The sequence below is a fragment of the Gambusia affinis genome, linkage group LG10 (genome assembly GCF_019740435.1).
Source record: "Gambusia affinis linkage group LG10, SWU_Gaff_1.0, whole genome shotgun sequence".
NCBI classification, from domain to species: Eukaryota; Metazoa; Chordata; class Actinopteri; order Cyprinodontiformes; family Poeciliidae; genus Gambusia; species Gambusia affinis.
In genome coordinates, this window is record NC_057877.1 from 6,281,322 (window position 1) to 6,297,724 (window position 16,403).

Sequence of the window (16,403 nt, forward strand, 5' to 3'; positions counted from 1 at the left end):
TGCTATTTTTGTTTCCTTCAACAGAACTGGCTCGTTGGCTCCGAGTAAGACAAACAGCCACATTAGCGCTGGCTGGACGTGACTGTGGAACAACAGAGGGTTGGATAAACAGAGCTTTTTATGGAGGGCCAGCGGGACCTCCGCTGCTCCTCTCCGGTGTTTACAGAGGCGCAGGGTGATCAGAAGATAGAAGTGTCATCAGAAAACGTTTTCCCGTCATACGGTGAACATGCAGCGGAGTGAAGGGGGAAAGAAACAACCCGCCCTGTTGAGGACGTGCTGGTGAAATGTTTCCATGCCTGTGTGTGACGTTCCCCTCCTGGGGCCAGACGCATAAACAACGTCGACACGCAACAGAGACTTATTCACAGCCCGACGTTTGCAGTATTTCCCTTTTGATTTCATATATTTAACTGCAGCCATGTGTTCCAAAACAGTATTTAGAGTTTGTTGGTTTTCAGATATATCACTGACTGAAAGGGTTTCATAAGCTTGTTTGATTTTTTTGTTTTGTTTTGTTTTTTTTCTCTGATGTTTCGTTTCAAGCCTCCAACTTTCCGCATCTCGTCGCGATACAAACACAAACTCCGCTGCATGGCGTTGGAGTGTTGTGTGATGGACCTGCTGATGTCGACCAACTGATAATGGTGAAGTGGAAGAGAAACGATGAGTGGTTTTTTACAGAAAATCTGAAAAATGTGGCATGTAATTGAATTCAGCCCCCGTGAGCCAATACTTGGTAGGAAGACCTTTAACGTGGAAGATGTGCTCCGTGAAATGTTTAAATTAAAATTACCACGCTTTCGGTTTCTGGTTACATGAAATCAAAATTGGATACATAAAGGTTTCGTGGTTGTAATGTGATCAAATGAAAAAAAGGTTTAAGGGTTTGTACACTGTTCCCACTGTAAACGTCAAGCACTTTCCAAGCATTTTCAAGGAAAGTTTTCAAACCTTTCCAGCACCACACTTTTAGATAAAAACAAAAAAAATGAACTGCAAAATATGTTTTCCAATGACTTCAACACGTTATCATTTATTATTAATTATTCTATCTTGTGATCGTATTCTACAGCAGAAACCAGATGAACCAAAAAAAAAAAAAAAGTGTTTTGAAATGTCTCTTTTACACACTCCTTATGCACCCGACTGCTCCGAGAACAGCACACTAATTTCACAAAATAATTCAAAAATGTTGCTGTAAAATATCCAACGTCAAACATGACTGAACGTTTACTTCAACTAAATGAGTCAATAAGCCATTGGGCCATTAGAAATTATAATTTAAACAAATCTTGTTCAGGTAAATTACCTCAAACACAATATACAAAGAAAGTTAAAAATCACATTTCTAAAAAAAAGAACATTTTCTCACCAAGTATTGTGGCATTTAACAAATATAAATAATCTTGGTGATTCTTACTGACATTTAGTCTAATTTAACTTCAGACAGTGAGGGGAAAAAAAGTGTCTTTTGATTGGGTGTATGAAAATATCTGCTTTCAGCTGGAAGTGTTTTTCTCCAAATTTTGGCTTTTAATCTAATGTTAGATTGGACTTCATTACAAATCAGTGCAGTTTGAATAAAAACGACTTTTAAGGACTCGATGCAGAAACCTGGAAAACACCGAATTGAAATTCAAGGATTTCCAAGGATCCCAGGGTGTTGTATGAACCCTGACGCTCCCTAATCTTAGAGGATAGAAATTCTACATTCATCCACCTGTGAATATCAAAAGTAATAATAATTTCAGCATCTGGCCCCAGCGGTGTCCGTCCCCCATGCGAAGGGCCCCCAGTACCTGTGTGACGGGCTCCTCCTCTGTGTCCTGTGTGTTCAGGACTGTGGCAGCGTTGTCGGCCCCCAGGAGCCTACGGGCCATCTTCTCCTCATAGGTTAACCTCTGCAATCAGGGATTAATGAGGGTCAGCGCGGGTTAGTGGGGTCAGCCGCACAAAAACACACGTCTACACACCGCAGGGTCAAGTGTCAGCTGCGTTGAGGCCCGCTGTTAAAACGTTTCACATTTATCCAAAGGGAAATCCAACCGAAGCTGAATGAGTATCGCCAACATGGAACTCCAACGTTTTAATCTGCTTTTTTTTTTTGGTTCTTCTTAGCGCGTGTTAATCCATGTTAAAGGGTGATCACGCTCGCTCACAGGAACTCACACACACACACAGATGAAAACACACCTGTTGTCCGTTGCTCATGCGCTCCTCTTTAAAGCGCAGCTTTCTCTCCAGATCCTGGATGACGGCGTCCTTGGAGCCCTGGATGTCGGAGTCGGAGACGATGCGAGGCGTCTTGGTGACCGACGACTTCCTCGGAAACACTTTGCTGAAAGAAAGATCAAAAATAACAATAACTCGTCATGAAAGTCGTGCTCCTTTGCACACGCGCTCCTGCAATCTCAAATCTTTTTACTCCTGTTGCATCGTTACCAGAACTCGCTCTCCCTTATCTGGACATGTCCAGCTATTGCATTCCTCTCTGTATCTTCTTATCTCTCTACGAATGCCGCAGGAATGCCAGGGTGAGAGAGGGCGTGCAGGAGTGAGCGAGGGGCCGATGAGAAATAACTGGCAGAGAGATGAAGGTGGAACAGGAAAACTTTCCCCTCTCATTAGGAGAGAGGAAGGACCTGCAGATTTTTGTCAGCCAAGTCGACGTGCCAAGAGCAAAATGAAAATATCAACTGGGCCGGGTGTGGGTTTTTCACAGAGAAACATAAAAGTGATTGATCATACGTGGCTATGAACACGAGGCAGCCCTGTAGAGGACAGTGAGGGGAGAGGAAACGCTCATCGGGGAGTTTCTAGCCTCCACACACGCCACTTAATTTCTTCAAACTGCGATAAATTTCAAACTTTGAGCAGCAGCGCCTCATTTTCCTGTTCATGTTTTTAATTTGGAATGAAAAGAAATGTTTTTTATTTCGATTTTTTCCCCTGTGTCCTGTCCTGGAAGCTTGCTGTAGATCTGGTTGCCTTGCAGTGTAAGGGCAAATCAGCACTGCAACAGCGAGATGATATAATAAACATTTTATAAATTGTCTGTGGGCAGATGTTTCTTTATCACACTAGAGAAACAAAATGAATTCAAATTCTGAAGAATGAGCTGGTGGAGACAGATGTCTGGTTTAAGTGTAACAATGTTTTGTCCTCTACCAGCAAAACAAACTTCCAGTAAAAAAAAAAAAAAATGCATATTTTATCAGATATGTTTGTAGTTTCATTTATTTGTGTTGTGAATTAAGAGGTGGGAGAACATCTTTAAGTCTGATAACATGTAAAAGACAGATAAACCACGGCCTGATCAGAAGAAATTCAAGAATGAATAAAAAAAACAAAATAATTTTAATATAAGTATCTAGAAAAGGGCCACAAAGCCACTCTAAGGCTTTTGGACTCCCTACCTCAAGCACTTGAGTTATTATTCCACGTTGGATGTATGAATAAACAAAAAATAAACTCAATAGGATTTTTCTCTGGTTGCATAATTGACTTTATGAAATGAATGACATGTATGAGCATTTGTTGGACTTGGACTCACTTTTCCTTCTGAGGTCAGAGGGTTTATTTTCTTGCCATTACACCTTTGGTAAACTTTACTTTCTCTCTCGCTGCTTTATCTAGTTTTTCTTTTTCAAACACGTCGTATAAAAAAGTAAACATGTCGTTTCTCATCCGTCTAAGCCTCCTGCCTGCTGCCTGGACGTTTACGTCCAACCAGGTTCCGTTATGGGTTCATGCTGTGTAGAAAGGGCCTTGAATGTCTCGCTTGACACAATGCATAGCTCTAAAGAGACAGCAGAGTGTGTAAGGGTGCGTTCACACCAGGCCTCTTTAGTCCGCGTTGATCCAACTGGTTCATTTGTCTAGAAAGTCTGATTCGTTTGGGGGAGGTGTGAATCTGCACTCTAACACCGATCCACCTAAAAACCTTGGTCTCTGTCTGGTTGAAGTGAACTCTGGTGCGGTTTGAATGTGTATGTGAACGCAAGTGAACCAGAGACCACTCCAAAAGCAGGAAGCAGACTATACTGCAGGGCATTCTGGGTAAATACAACCGAAACAAACATGTTAGCAGGAGAACTGCGTTGTGGTCTTTTGCCAAAGACAGTTTCCCTGCCTGCTTGTTACTGTTGCTGTTTTTAAAAATATTACTGCACAGCTTCTTTGAGTGTCTTTAAAAGCCTTTTATAGGTAAAATGTATTATTATTGTTATTATTAGTATTACAATTATTCTTATTATTACAAAACAGAATTCCTACAACCATTTTGTTTATATTTTGCAAAGAATGAAGTTGTGCTCATGTCTTCTTCAGAGGTTTTTGTGTCAATGCGTTCTGTTGTTTTTGGTTCAGCGCCACCACAGGTGAGGAGGGGAACAAGTTTTCAACTAGTTTGGTTCGTTTGACACAGTGCAGCGTGTACGACAACAGCAGCTGAACATGCAACAGATCTGTGACATTTGGACACTTACATGGTGCCGTTGCCTTTGGGAAGGCCCAGGCTGTTGACCGTGGGGCTGCCGGGTGTGGAGGGGCTGGAGGGCAGCACCGAGGACAGAAAGCTGGAGGCGGGAGACGGGGGCACCGAGGAGAACGGCGACGACACGTCTGAGCCGACTGGAGACATGGAGACAGGGGGAGGAGGCGGGGGCGGAGGAGGGGGGAAGTCCTGGCCGGGGCCGGAGGGAGAGGACAGGTTGCTGGGGCTGAGGAAGGGCGGAGGAGGAGGCGGGAAGGACGGAGAAGTCGGGGATTCGACGCTGCCGGCCTTCATGAAAGGAGGAAGGGCGACCCGGTTTAATGGCTTGTGGGAGGCGGGTGGAGACAGCGGGGAGGACAGGCTGGACCCAGAGGAGCCAGAGGAGTGGGCGACGTAGCCCGCCCTGCCCGGGCTCTGGGCAGCGATGAACTGCTTGGGCCGGGCGTAGTTGAAGGTACTGGCCTGCATGGCGGTGCTGCTCTCCAGCTCCTGGAAGGAGGGGGGTGGGGGGAGAGGCGGCGAGGGCGGAGGAGGTGGAGGTGCTTCCTGAAGCAGATGCAAGGGTGGAGGCGGGACTTCCTGGATGTGCTCCTGCTGCCAGATGGCTGCCTCCTGCTGCTCCAACAGAATCTGGTCCTGCAGCTGCTTCAGCTGGGCCGCGTTCCTGAGAGGAAGAGGAGAAGAAGACTCAGTCAGTCTAGCTTCCTTTAATCCTCACCGCTTTACAGCAGGTGGAGGGCGGATGTAACACGGCAACGCTGAGGGAAAAAAAGCTACAAAACCCAGCATCTGTTTTCAGTTTCTCCACAACAACAACAACAAGCTTCTACACTGCAAAAACACAAAGTCTTACCAAATATTTTTGGTCTAGTTTCTACTGCAAATAGATTTCAGCAAGAAATGAGAGCTTGTTATAAGTAAATAATTCTTTAATGCTGATGAAAAAGTGTCAGATCCACTGGAACTAAAACTTCTTTTTTTTCCTCATCGATACACTCATCTTATTTCAAGTGTACCAAGATATTTCTACAAGAAAACACAGCAGATTTACTTGGTAAGATGTTGTCTTTTTTTTTTTTTTTTGTGCAGTGCATCAGCTGCAGTCAATGAGAACTACTGACAGAGTTTAACCTTTAAAAATGTCTCTGAACTGTGAACAGTGAACTGTTCTTCCTGGCACCAGGTTTGTTCAAACTGGACTATGTCCGACTTTAGGGAGGAAACAACTGCAGGAGCAGCAGGGACTGATAGTTTATCAGCTTGTAGCCGTTAACAAAGAGTCAGACTGTTGACAGCACTTTAAATGCACTGCAGGAATCAGGCTGCTGCTGTTCGGCTCCGGCTTACAGCCTAGAAAACCGATAATAGAAGTGCTGCAGAGGCCGATTTCCTCTCTGTGAAATACAGTTTGGTTTGACTCCTGCTTGAATGTTTTGATGAAAGAAGAAAAAACAAAACTGTGACACATGCGAGTCATTTATCCGGATGATGAAATGCTGTTTTTCTGGGGATTTTCAGAGTTGCGGTTGTCCAGCTTGGTGACCGTCTTGCGATGTCATTGTGGAAGAGAGACGGTGGAGTTTCTCGGATGTCATATGCTCCACATTTCTATCCTCCATGAATCTTTACATGAACTTGTAAAGTTTCAAAGAGACCAAGTGTTGTTAAGTTATTTTGATCCTTTTCATTTCAGGGTGGTTTATGTATCTTTTATTTTATGCATGTGAAGTCCATAAACTTTTAAAAACACAACAAATGAAGGACTCCTTTGATCCTGTAGTAGTTCATAAGCTTTGTGTACACTACAGTCTCACAGAAGTGTTCAAAGTGCTTGAAAATGTTCATATTACAGCAAACTTTCTTTCTATTTGAACTGGATTTTATGTGATAGACTAAATGTGCTTGCCACTGTAAATTCAAAGTATATACACTGGTGGGTGGATTGATCCAAAATATCAATAATATCAACTCCTAGTTGGTATCGGTTTCAGATCGGTATTAGTGCGGTAAAATCCATATTTTGGTTTCAGATTCTCTCTTGAAATGTGATTTTGGTTTTGTATTGCAGTTTTCCAACCACGGGTAAAAAATCCCCCAAAAGGTTTAGGAAGAAATGTACACAATTATGTTAGGTTTTTTTTATTGGTCATCTTATTATGTTATTATAATATTTTTGAAAACACCTATAAGCACAAAAACACCTCAGCGTCAGAAGTGTGGCAATATGTCACTTATATATTAAGTATATCGATACTTAATAAAAAGTATCGATATTTGCAATACTGACCCTGTATTTATTTTGCACTGAGCCAATACCAAAATATGCAGTATCACACACATCCTCATACAAGTGTTTGGTTTCTTTAATCATAGAGCAAATATTATCAACCTGAAAGCAGCACTTCTTCTTTCCACCATGAGACACTTTGTAGCTCTCCCACACGTTTTTGCTTCTAAGGTGAACAATATGTGGAAAGGTTTATTAGATGTGAATAATTTTGCAAGATATTGTGGTTTAGGGTTTTACTTTCTTAGCTATTTACATTCTGACATGTTTGTATTATTATTTGTATAACTTGAGCTTCTGTCGGCTAACCAAACAGAATCTTTCGAGGAACAGGCCTTAAAAAGACAGGGGGTTTTCAGAAAACTTCTGATACCAGAGACAGCAGCAACACGCAGCATGTACATAAATCCTCTCCAACGGGCTCCCAAAATTACATTCCAAACTTGCAAATGAGGGCAATATGGGGCTCCTTAAAGCCTTCACAAACTATAGAAACCACAGGCCTGAAGCGCAGCTCTCCGCAGGCATCAGGAAGACGACATTGGTCTCTAGGAAAAGCCTGTGAAGCTGTAAATCTTGCAGCATGTTGTGCAGTGTGTGCTGCATGTGAGAAAGAGACGTTCCTCACTGTTTCAGAAAATACTGTACATGGCGGCGCGCGCATGTTGTCTGGAGTCCACCAAGTTCACGTGCCCAAATCTCTTCCAGATGTCAGATAATCAGTGGAGTGTTTCAACTATTTTTTTCCTATCTGTGACAGTGCAGCCCCCCTCCCGCGCTCCCCACCTCCTTCTTTTAAGCTCCTGCTGCCAACAGCAGCATGACTGATTAGTCTCTCCGAGCCATTCTGGTTTTTCCTTTTGGCTGTGCGCTTCCTTCCAGAGTGGACTTCACAGGCCCAAATAAATACCCATTAATCCACAAGCATCCATTCCGATCGTTCCAGCTCGTCCCCACCTGGTGCTCTCCTTACGGTCCTCACCGACCGCAGAAAAGAAAAAAAAAAAAAAAAAAAGAAGCAACGCAATCAGTTCAGCATGTCTGCGTCGTTGTGTACGTTTTCCTTTACATTCCCCCAAAGCTCTCCTCCTCAGGCCTCCGAAGAAAGTGAGCTTTTACAGGAATAGTTTGGCAGCTGGCGAGGCTTGCGGCGCTCCGCAGAAGTTTCATTCCTTTTTTGGCTTTGTTCTCGGTGCGTCAGGCAGAAGCGGCCGGCAGAAAGGAAACACACTTCATATCCTCACGGCCCCATCCCTCACTGCTTTACTGGCTCAGCATGAACACACTTCAAAGGCCTTTTTGGCATTCATCAGCATTCATTTTTTTTCCCGACGTACTTGTGTTACCATTCTTTTTGGAATAAAAAAAAAATAATTGAAACAGGAGGTAGAGTCGCAAAAATCGATCAATGAATGGTGAGTTCAGGTTGGTCGGAGAAGTTAAAAATTCCAGCTGGAGGTGCAAATGTATTTCTTTAGAAGGTTGTCACCAAAATCACAAGCTAAGAGGTCTGTTTCCTGCGACGTAGCGTGTCATTTCTACTTTTTATTCCGGCTGCAAGAGAGCGAGAGAGAGCAGCGCTTTCAGAACGTCGTAACTAGGCTAATATGAGATGCAAAAGCCAGTTTTACTTTCATTTATAACTTGTCTTGTTAAATGCTGTCATTGTTGTTCTGGATCAGCTGCTAAATCTGTATCAGCAAGTAGAGCTCCACAAAAATCAGGGATCATTTGGTCACAAAATTGGGGTCTTGGCTTGTCAAGAACTTTGTAACTATCCTGCTTTTTCCACAGAGTTTCGATGCAGATTCAAGAAATCTGTCATGACTTGGCAGCTTTTGTCCTCCATAACTACTTAGTGCAAGAAGATTATAATTATAGCCAAAATTACAGCTGCATCTGAATCTGGTTTAAACATTTGCTTCATGTTTAAACGGTCAGTCTGGTCTTATTTCCAGCTGTGTAAATATTTTCATGTCCCGCTTGAGAGTTTGGATCAATCAAGCTACCATCCAAAGGTCACCCAGAATCAGATCAGCCGCCAGCTTCTACTTCCAGAAACCTTTGACCGCAAAGTCCAACAGTCGTCCCACCGTACATCGCTTTTTCAATAATCCGCCTGAGCTCAGCTGCTGATACCCTGACCTGCAGTTTCTGTACAGATCTCTCACAAAAAGTCTTCAGATTCACAGCAGATTTCCATCTGTCCCTCCTACTCTCCCTCCATATGTCAGAGCAGCGTCTAATTAGTAGGGAAGTTTTTATGTGTCGCCACGCCAACAGTCCTGTGTTTTGCTGTTCTGCTTTGGGCCAACTGGCCCACAAAGCCGTTCGCTTCACAGAGAAAACACTTCAGCTCCTCTGTGTGCTGCTCCGACTGGAAGACGCTATTAATCTTCCGTCTCGGAGGCCTCTCTCCGTCTCTTTGCCCGCTCTCTGGAGGAGTCGACGGAGGAGGTCTGTTTGGGTCGGATTTGTACATTCTTAACGAATTCGGAGGAAGAAAGACGAGACAAACGGCGATGCAGACTGGAATCCTTGTCACATTTCTGAAAGCGAAACAACGGGACCCTGTAGCAGGCTGACAGTAACATCGCCGAGGGAGAGTTTTACAGCGCTGTGATGTTTCAGGTTCTGTGCGAAGCGCCAGATGCAGCAGCAGCAGCAGCAGCAGCATGTCGCTTTAATAAATGGAGACCCCGGCGTCGTAAAAGGCCATGTTTGCTCTTTGTTGCCTACTTGAACTCTAACGGCCCACATCGCACTGGAAACTCCTCGTTTCACGCTGCAAAAACACAATCTTACCACAACGTTTTGGTGCAAATATCTCAGTACACATGAAATAAGACCAAACTAACTTGCAAGTAACTTTTCAACAGGAGTTAGGAGCTCGTTTTAAGTAAATAATTCCTTAAGATTAACAAGCTACTAGTTATATGTTTTCCCCATGTTATAAGTTAAATTGTCTTGTTCCATTGGCAGATTAATCAACTAGTACTGTTTTCATTGATGTTAAGGACTCATTTACTTAAAATAAGATAAAAATAGTTTGCTGAAAAGCGACTTTTTAGGTACTTTTTGTACTTGTTGACATTTTGCGTTTTTGCCGTTCAGGACCAGAGCAAGTAAGCAGAAAGCCATCGAAGGATTTCATCCGCCGTCTGATCCTGCCAGCTCTGCAGCTGGCCGTAACGACGGAGTTGCTTTATTATCCTCACCAGCTGAAGACAGGAAGCGAGCAGGAAGTTGTTGAGTGGATGTCGGCAGTAATGACGGGTTTCCTTCTGTAAACGACAACAACATGGAGACAGCCAAGTCTCTGCCTGCGCTCCTCTAAAAGCAGAAGAGGGAGTGGAGACCGGAGTCCTGCCTTCAGCTTATAAAGCCAGCGTGTGTTTGCTTTACACCTCCGAATATTTGTCTCTGCAAACACCTCTGTGGCTAGGTGACGCCGGGGACTTTGCTATTCATAAATGATTTATGGTGGAAAGTGAAACTGGACTTGAGAAACACGAGGTGGGAATTGTTGAAGCCACAACCCTTAATGTGTTTAATTCAGATTTAATACAACGTGGAGCATAATTGCAAAGTGAATTCCTGAAAAGCCGTGCTGCGAATTTGTAGCAAACCCCCTTTTACTCTGACACCCTCTAAATAAAACCCACTGGACATTGGCTGGATTTCATTAGTGAGTACCAGGATCTACCACATCAAATCCAAATAAAAACATATTAGAAGTTTCTGGTTGCAAAATGATACAATGCAATACAGCAAGATTAAATCCCCCCGATCGATGAAGATTAATCACATCATCATTGTGTTTAAACGCTGCCTTGCTGTCAGTGAGCATTGTGTCATCATGGCGGTGTGTCTGCATGAACTCGCCTGAAGCGGTAAAATCACGTCAATCTGTCACAGACAGTGAGCTCATATGTGAAATGACTGGCAGACTGTTAGTAAGACTGATCGGTCGAATGACGTCCGACCTCCCTCAGTCACCTGGTTCTGCAGAAATGTGTCACATCAGCAGCTTCTAGGCGTTTACTGAACACAGCGACGGATTTTATGACACATTTATTGCCCAAATGCCGTTTATTGCCAATGGATTTTAGGACAGCTAGCTCCAGAGTGAAACAGAGCACGTTCTAGCTAAGACACTGCAAAAACACAAAATCCTACCAAGTATTTTCCATCTTGTTTTTAGCACAGATCTCCTACTACACTTGAAATAAGACAAAACTAACTTACAATTAACTTTTCAGAAAGCTATAGGAGATCCTTGGTAGGATTTTGTGTTTTTGCAGTGTAGACTCAAAGGATTTCTTGACCCTTGAACTTTTGCACATGATCCCAAGTTACAACACCAAACTTCAGGATACTTTAATTGGATTTTACCCGTCAGCCCAACTCAAAGTGGATGTGATATAACATGTAAATAATCCATAGTTTTAACTTGTTATTTTACAGATTCTAAGAAGTGTGGCATGACTTTGCACTCCATAAACAAAAATCTAGACGTCAATCACTGAACTTAAATCACAAGAGGTCAAAATCTAACCTTCGCAAAAATCTGTGTGGCAAAAAATAACAACAAGAAAACAACTACTCCCAAGATGAAACAATAATGGAGGCAACATCATACTGTGAGGATCAGGCTTTTCAACTAGTCATAGTTGTGGGGAAAGATGGATGGAGCTAAAATGGAAAACAATCAAACCTGTGACAGATTTGAGACTTCACCTTCTGCAGAACATTTTTGCAGAACGTTGCGTTGGTCTGTCACATAAAACCCAACAAAATACTTCGAAGCATCCATCTACAGTCCATTAGTCACTGCATTCACATCTGCTGCTCCATCTTACTCCAGCTTTTGGTCTCCTACAGGGCTCAACTTACTTTCAACCCCACTCCTCCCTGGGTACCACCATCCATTCTTCCCTCCTCCTCCCCTTGCCCATGTCTATAATTGCACACACACACCACATAAAATAGAAGCAGACTGTTTTCTCACCTCCCCCCCAACCCTACTCTCTTTTACAATCTTTAAAGTGAAGCACAGAGCGCTTTTCTTATTCCAGCCACACCAACAAATCACGGTCGCACACTTTCTCCCTGTCCTACTTTCTTTCTTTCTCATCTTACACCATCGCCTCCCCCTCCCAAGCTTCGTGTGCGTTTTATATCTAGGCGTGAAGCAGATGAAGGCTGCTTCATCTTCATCCATTCTCCTATTCCTATTCTCTGTTCAAGCGAGTTTCCTCTGCTGCAGGAATGCTGACGACATTGTTCTCTGGATTGGAGAGATCGCCATCAAATGGGATTAACAGCAGGAGTGGAAGGAGAGGAGGAGGAGGAGATGCAGAAAGTGAAGAAATCAGCCAGCAAACGAGTTGGAGCGCAGCAAGCCACAAGCTTTCTCACTCTGGAGAGTCTATTGTGTTAACTAATCCATCCGACTCCGCCGGGGAGCTTGACAAACACACAAACCCCGCCACATAAACACAGTCTGAGTTTGTTACAGACACCAGTCTGGAGAGAGAACGGGTTTCTGGCAATGCTTCTCCCTTTCTCGTGTCTTCAGTCTGAATGGCTCCTTCTTTATGAGCCTCACCTAAATGAACGGGTACCAAACTCCAGCCTCTGTGTGCTTCCAAAAACAGCAGAGAGCCACTCTAAATGTGCGGGATTTTAGCACAAGCTGAGAAAAATTTAAATGTATATAATCTACATCATCATTTGGTAACTTGGAAGATTATAAATAATAAAAAAAGAGAAAAAAACCCCAGAGGTAACACTTTGAAAACTGCTCTACTTGATGTAGAGCTCTTGAAAAGTTACAGAAAAGCACATTTCCCTCCCATTCCAGCCCAAGAGTCTGCGTAATGTTGTCAGAATAACCTCCCAGCTGACGCAAGAGAATAATAAAATAAAATCAAAAATCTACCTTTAGTGTGGTGATCTTTGGTGTGAATGAACCGCTGCAGCGTCTCAGTGTTGCTCTGCCAGGTACAGAGCGGCTTTTATAGCTGTGGGCAGCCAGACAGTGACACAGGCCGCCTCCCTGCCTTTCTCTCCCTCTCTCTCTCTTTTTCTTTCTCTCTGCATGAGTCAGTCGCTCTGTGGGCTCCTCCCCTCCGCAGTGTGAGCCAGAAAGCAGCTGCTTGCAAAAACCGTCAGCATGTATTACGGCAACTTAAAACTGTTTAACGTATGGGACGTCTTGAACTGCCATCAAATAAGTAGGAAAGAAGTTGAATTCAAACAACTTGACCGGAAGGATGACTGTGGAAAGAGACTTAGAGGCAAAACAAGATATTAAAAACCCTTTAATCAAGGGCGAGCTTTGGTGTGATGGCATGTTGAATTAGCTCTCTGTTATTATCACCCTTCACATGAAGACGTTATCTATATGTCCAGCATACGGAGCACAATAGTTTTATGCAGTGTGTGTTGTTTCAGGGTGTGGGAATAACATAAGAGGAGTGTGTGAGCACTCCCATCCTGACCGTATAGTTCTGCTTTATAGTCACACACTAATTTTCACAAGTATTTCTCAAGAGAAGGATTTTCTTCCTCATTTTTGAGCCATGAAGCAAAGCTCTGGTTATTAGGAATTTCTTATTTCTATTCTGGTGTGTTGCGGCCCTATTTTTAGAGCCAGCGCGTTCCAGGCTGGCTGGTGAGTCACAGCAGAACCAGTGGAAGGTGGGAGAGCTGGGATGCGCTCCAGTGGGGGGTTTTATGTGCCCAGTCCAGTTACCGGCGGGAGGTCAGACAGCCACTCGGGGAAGTCTCGTTCGACTACGAAGCGAGTCATACCTCGCGGGCTGATTCACGGAGTCTGTGGGGCGAATCACAACGAGTCCCGTCTGTGTTTGTTCTCGGTGACAGCCGTGTCGTGAGACTGGAGTGTGTTCCCATTACAGAGCCCTCTAATTGAGATCCACAAGTGGGAGTGGTGTGGTCAACCAACTGAGAGCGTCTATTGGGAGATAAGCCACATTTACCACTTGGAGCTACGGCCTGATCACAGCCTCATTGATCTCAGAAGGAAAAAATGTTGCCCACAGTCTGTGTTTACATAGTCCAGAAGTATTCACACCCTGCAGACTTTGGCTCTTTTTTTTTTTGTTTCATGTTACAGCCACAAGCGTCAATGTGTTGTTGGGATTTTGTGAGTCTGGACCTTAAAGCATGTGCTGTCACATGTTTTCTACATGTTACAAATAAATATAAAAAGTGCATCATGCATTTGTATTCAACCCCAGAGTCAGTATTTTATGGAATCCCATTTCGGCCATGAAAGAAAGAAAAACGAAAACTAACAGGAAATTATATTTTCAACTTTCAAAGTCATAATTTTGGGGATACAAACATTATTTTGACTTTAAGTCATAATTACAAGAAAAAAAAATCTATTTTGAGAATCAGTCATAATTTTGACTTTCAATGTCATAATTATGAGGTAAATAGTCAAACTGTTTCATGACTTTGAATCTCATTATTCAAAGTCAGAATTATAACTTTATACCTCATAATTGCAACTGAAAGTTGAAATTATGACATTTTATATTAAAATTATGACATTAAAAGCCAGAATGTTGACTTTTTTTATTGCAATGGTGGCATTTATTCTAGTAAATATGACTTTAGAACTGGAAAATATGACTTCCTGTTGGGCTTTTTTTCATGGCAGAAATGGGATTCCATAGTATTTAATGGATCCGCTTTTCGCTGCAGTTATTTTAGCCCATAGCTTAATGTAAAAATATCTTAAACTCAGTCAGATTAGATGAAGAGTATTTGTGAATTTCGGTTTCAATATCCAGGCACAGAAACATAATTTTATGTATGTCTAAACCGCTTTGCTGTGGCGCTGGCTGTATGTTTAAAGCTGCTGTCCTGCTGCAAGATGAAACTCAAGCCCCGTGTGAAACCTTTTGCAGCTTTTATTGTGACACTCTTATGTCACAATAAGAGTCGTTTTGCAGCTAATGTAGTGATTTTGCAGCACAACCAAGTAACTATGTCACCTTCAGTTGTTATAAGAATGCTGCATTCTTCAAATATGACTTAAAAGAAATTGGATGTTCAAATTGGGCCACTGTCCCTTTAAAAACTCCTGCTCCTTCTGAAACTCCGCCTTCAGGAAGTCATTACAACATGGCTCCTTTGTTAGCCCTTTAACCACATTTCTAGCAGCTCGTATTATCAGCTCAGCAGACGCTCAGTCGCAACAGATGTTTGCCAATTGCTGCTGGCTAGTCTGAAGGAGCTGAGTGGAGGGGTTGTGGTGGAGGACTGCTCTGTGAGCGGGAAACTTGGAAACTGTAGCTTTGAGGATGAACTCCATCTCGAAGGCGGAGCTAGGCCCACCAAGGTGTTTTGCACAGCTGAATGGTTGCCATGGGAGATTAAAGGATCTCTCAAACGTGCATGAAAGAATCAAAAGCAAAACTCTAAGTATGATTTTGATAAGGGAATAACATTATAACATGATTTAAATATCAAAAAAGTTGGTTTTACATAATACTTTCTCTTTAATAAACTCAGTGCCTTCTGAAATAAATTCAAATTCAAGGTGCTGTATGCTGGTGGGTGTTTATCTGTGCGATTTACATGCAGCAGTGCTTTATACTGGGGTGCTTTACTCTGAGGTAGTTGAGTTTCCATGCTGTCAACTCCCCAAACACACACACACACTGCCTCGTCTCTTGCTCCCCTCACATCCCAGAGCTCGTCCTTTCATCACTCCCTCTCCTCCGGCTCGTCCCTCTGAAGGTCAGCTCCCACAGCTCTCTTCCTTATTTGGAGAGTTTCTTCATTCCACTCAGGTCATTCTCGCCTCCCCGACCAATCCAGCGGTTTGTTGATCTGCCATCTCAGCCAATCCTGTGTCTCCCATGTCCTTTTATAGACTGGCCCCCTTCCCTAGCTGCGGAGGTCCATGTGAAATTATCTTCATCCCTGCTTCCCTCGAGCCTCCTGCGACTTCTTTTCACTCTTTATTCGATTTTACGGACCTCATTCCCAACGAAACGAGAGCCAGCTCCCTGTCTGCCTTTTTCCAAACACCGCTAATCAAAACCAAGCATGTGGCCTTGTAAGGTGTTCAGCGGCTACTAATTAGACGTACGGCGGCGACAGCCCATCGGCGAGAAGCCTGCTGTCTCAGCTGTACGTGGTTCCGTAACACGCATGTTTCCTGCTTTCTACAAAACCGCAAGCAACACCTCGACAGGAAAGTGACTGTTAATACTTCATTAGGGTTTGCACCTCGTAAACACAAGCAAACTGCTGAGGGGAAGCTCTGAGTCACAGCGCAGATATGCGACAGATCCTGGCAACCAAAGCTCAGAAAAAAAAAACAAACAAACAGAATAGAAGAATATTCACCAAACTGAGTGAATGAGCTGCACTTCTTTAAAGAAAAAAAAACAAGGTGTAGGAGGAAAACGGAGATCAGCCAATCTTCTGCTGAAACTCCACAGTCTGTGTGTGAAAACGGTGAGTTTGCTGTTCCCCAGACAGCAGCCTCTGTGGAGCTGAAGAGATCTGGAAACTACTGCAGAAATCATTTCATCTCAGAGGTATGGCCGTCATGTCAGCCGATCTGGA

The 16,403-nt window shown here is 43.3% G+C and overlaps 1 protein-coding gene across 8 annotated transcripts in view; it reads right to left on the reverse strand.

The window, feature by feature from the left end:
* palld (palladin, cytoskeletal associated protein) overlaps window positions 1-16,403 on the reverse strand; it is a 66,259-nt gene that overhangs the window by 9,759 nt on the left and 40,097 nt on the right. For 6 of the 8 annotated variants that reach the window (XM_044130073.1, XM_044130075.1, XM_044130077.1 and 3 more), the window contains 3 exons: window positions 4,491-5,162; window positions 2,197-2,341; window positions 1,803-1,904 (listed from right to left, as the gene is read on the reverse strand). In XM_044130073.1, the coding sequence (XP_043986008.1) occupies window positions 1,803-1,904; window positions 2,197-2,341; window positions 4,491-5,162 (919 nt within the window). Of the gene's footprint in view, window positions 1-1,802; window positions 1,905-2,196; window positions 2,342-4,490; window positions 5,163-12,729; window positions 12,818-16,403 lie in introns of those variants that run through there. The other 2 variants (XM_044130080.1, XM_044130078.1) reach the window with 2 other exon arrangements.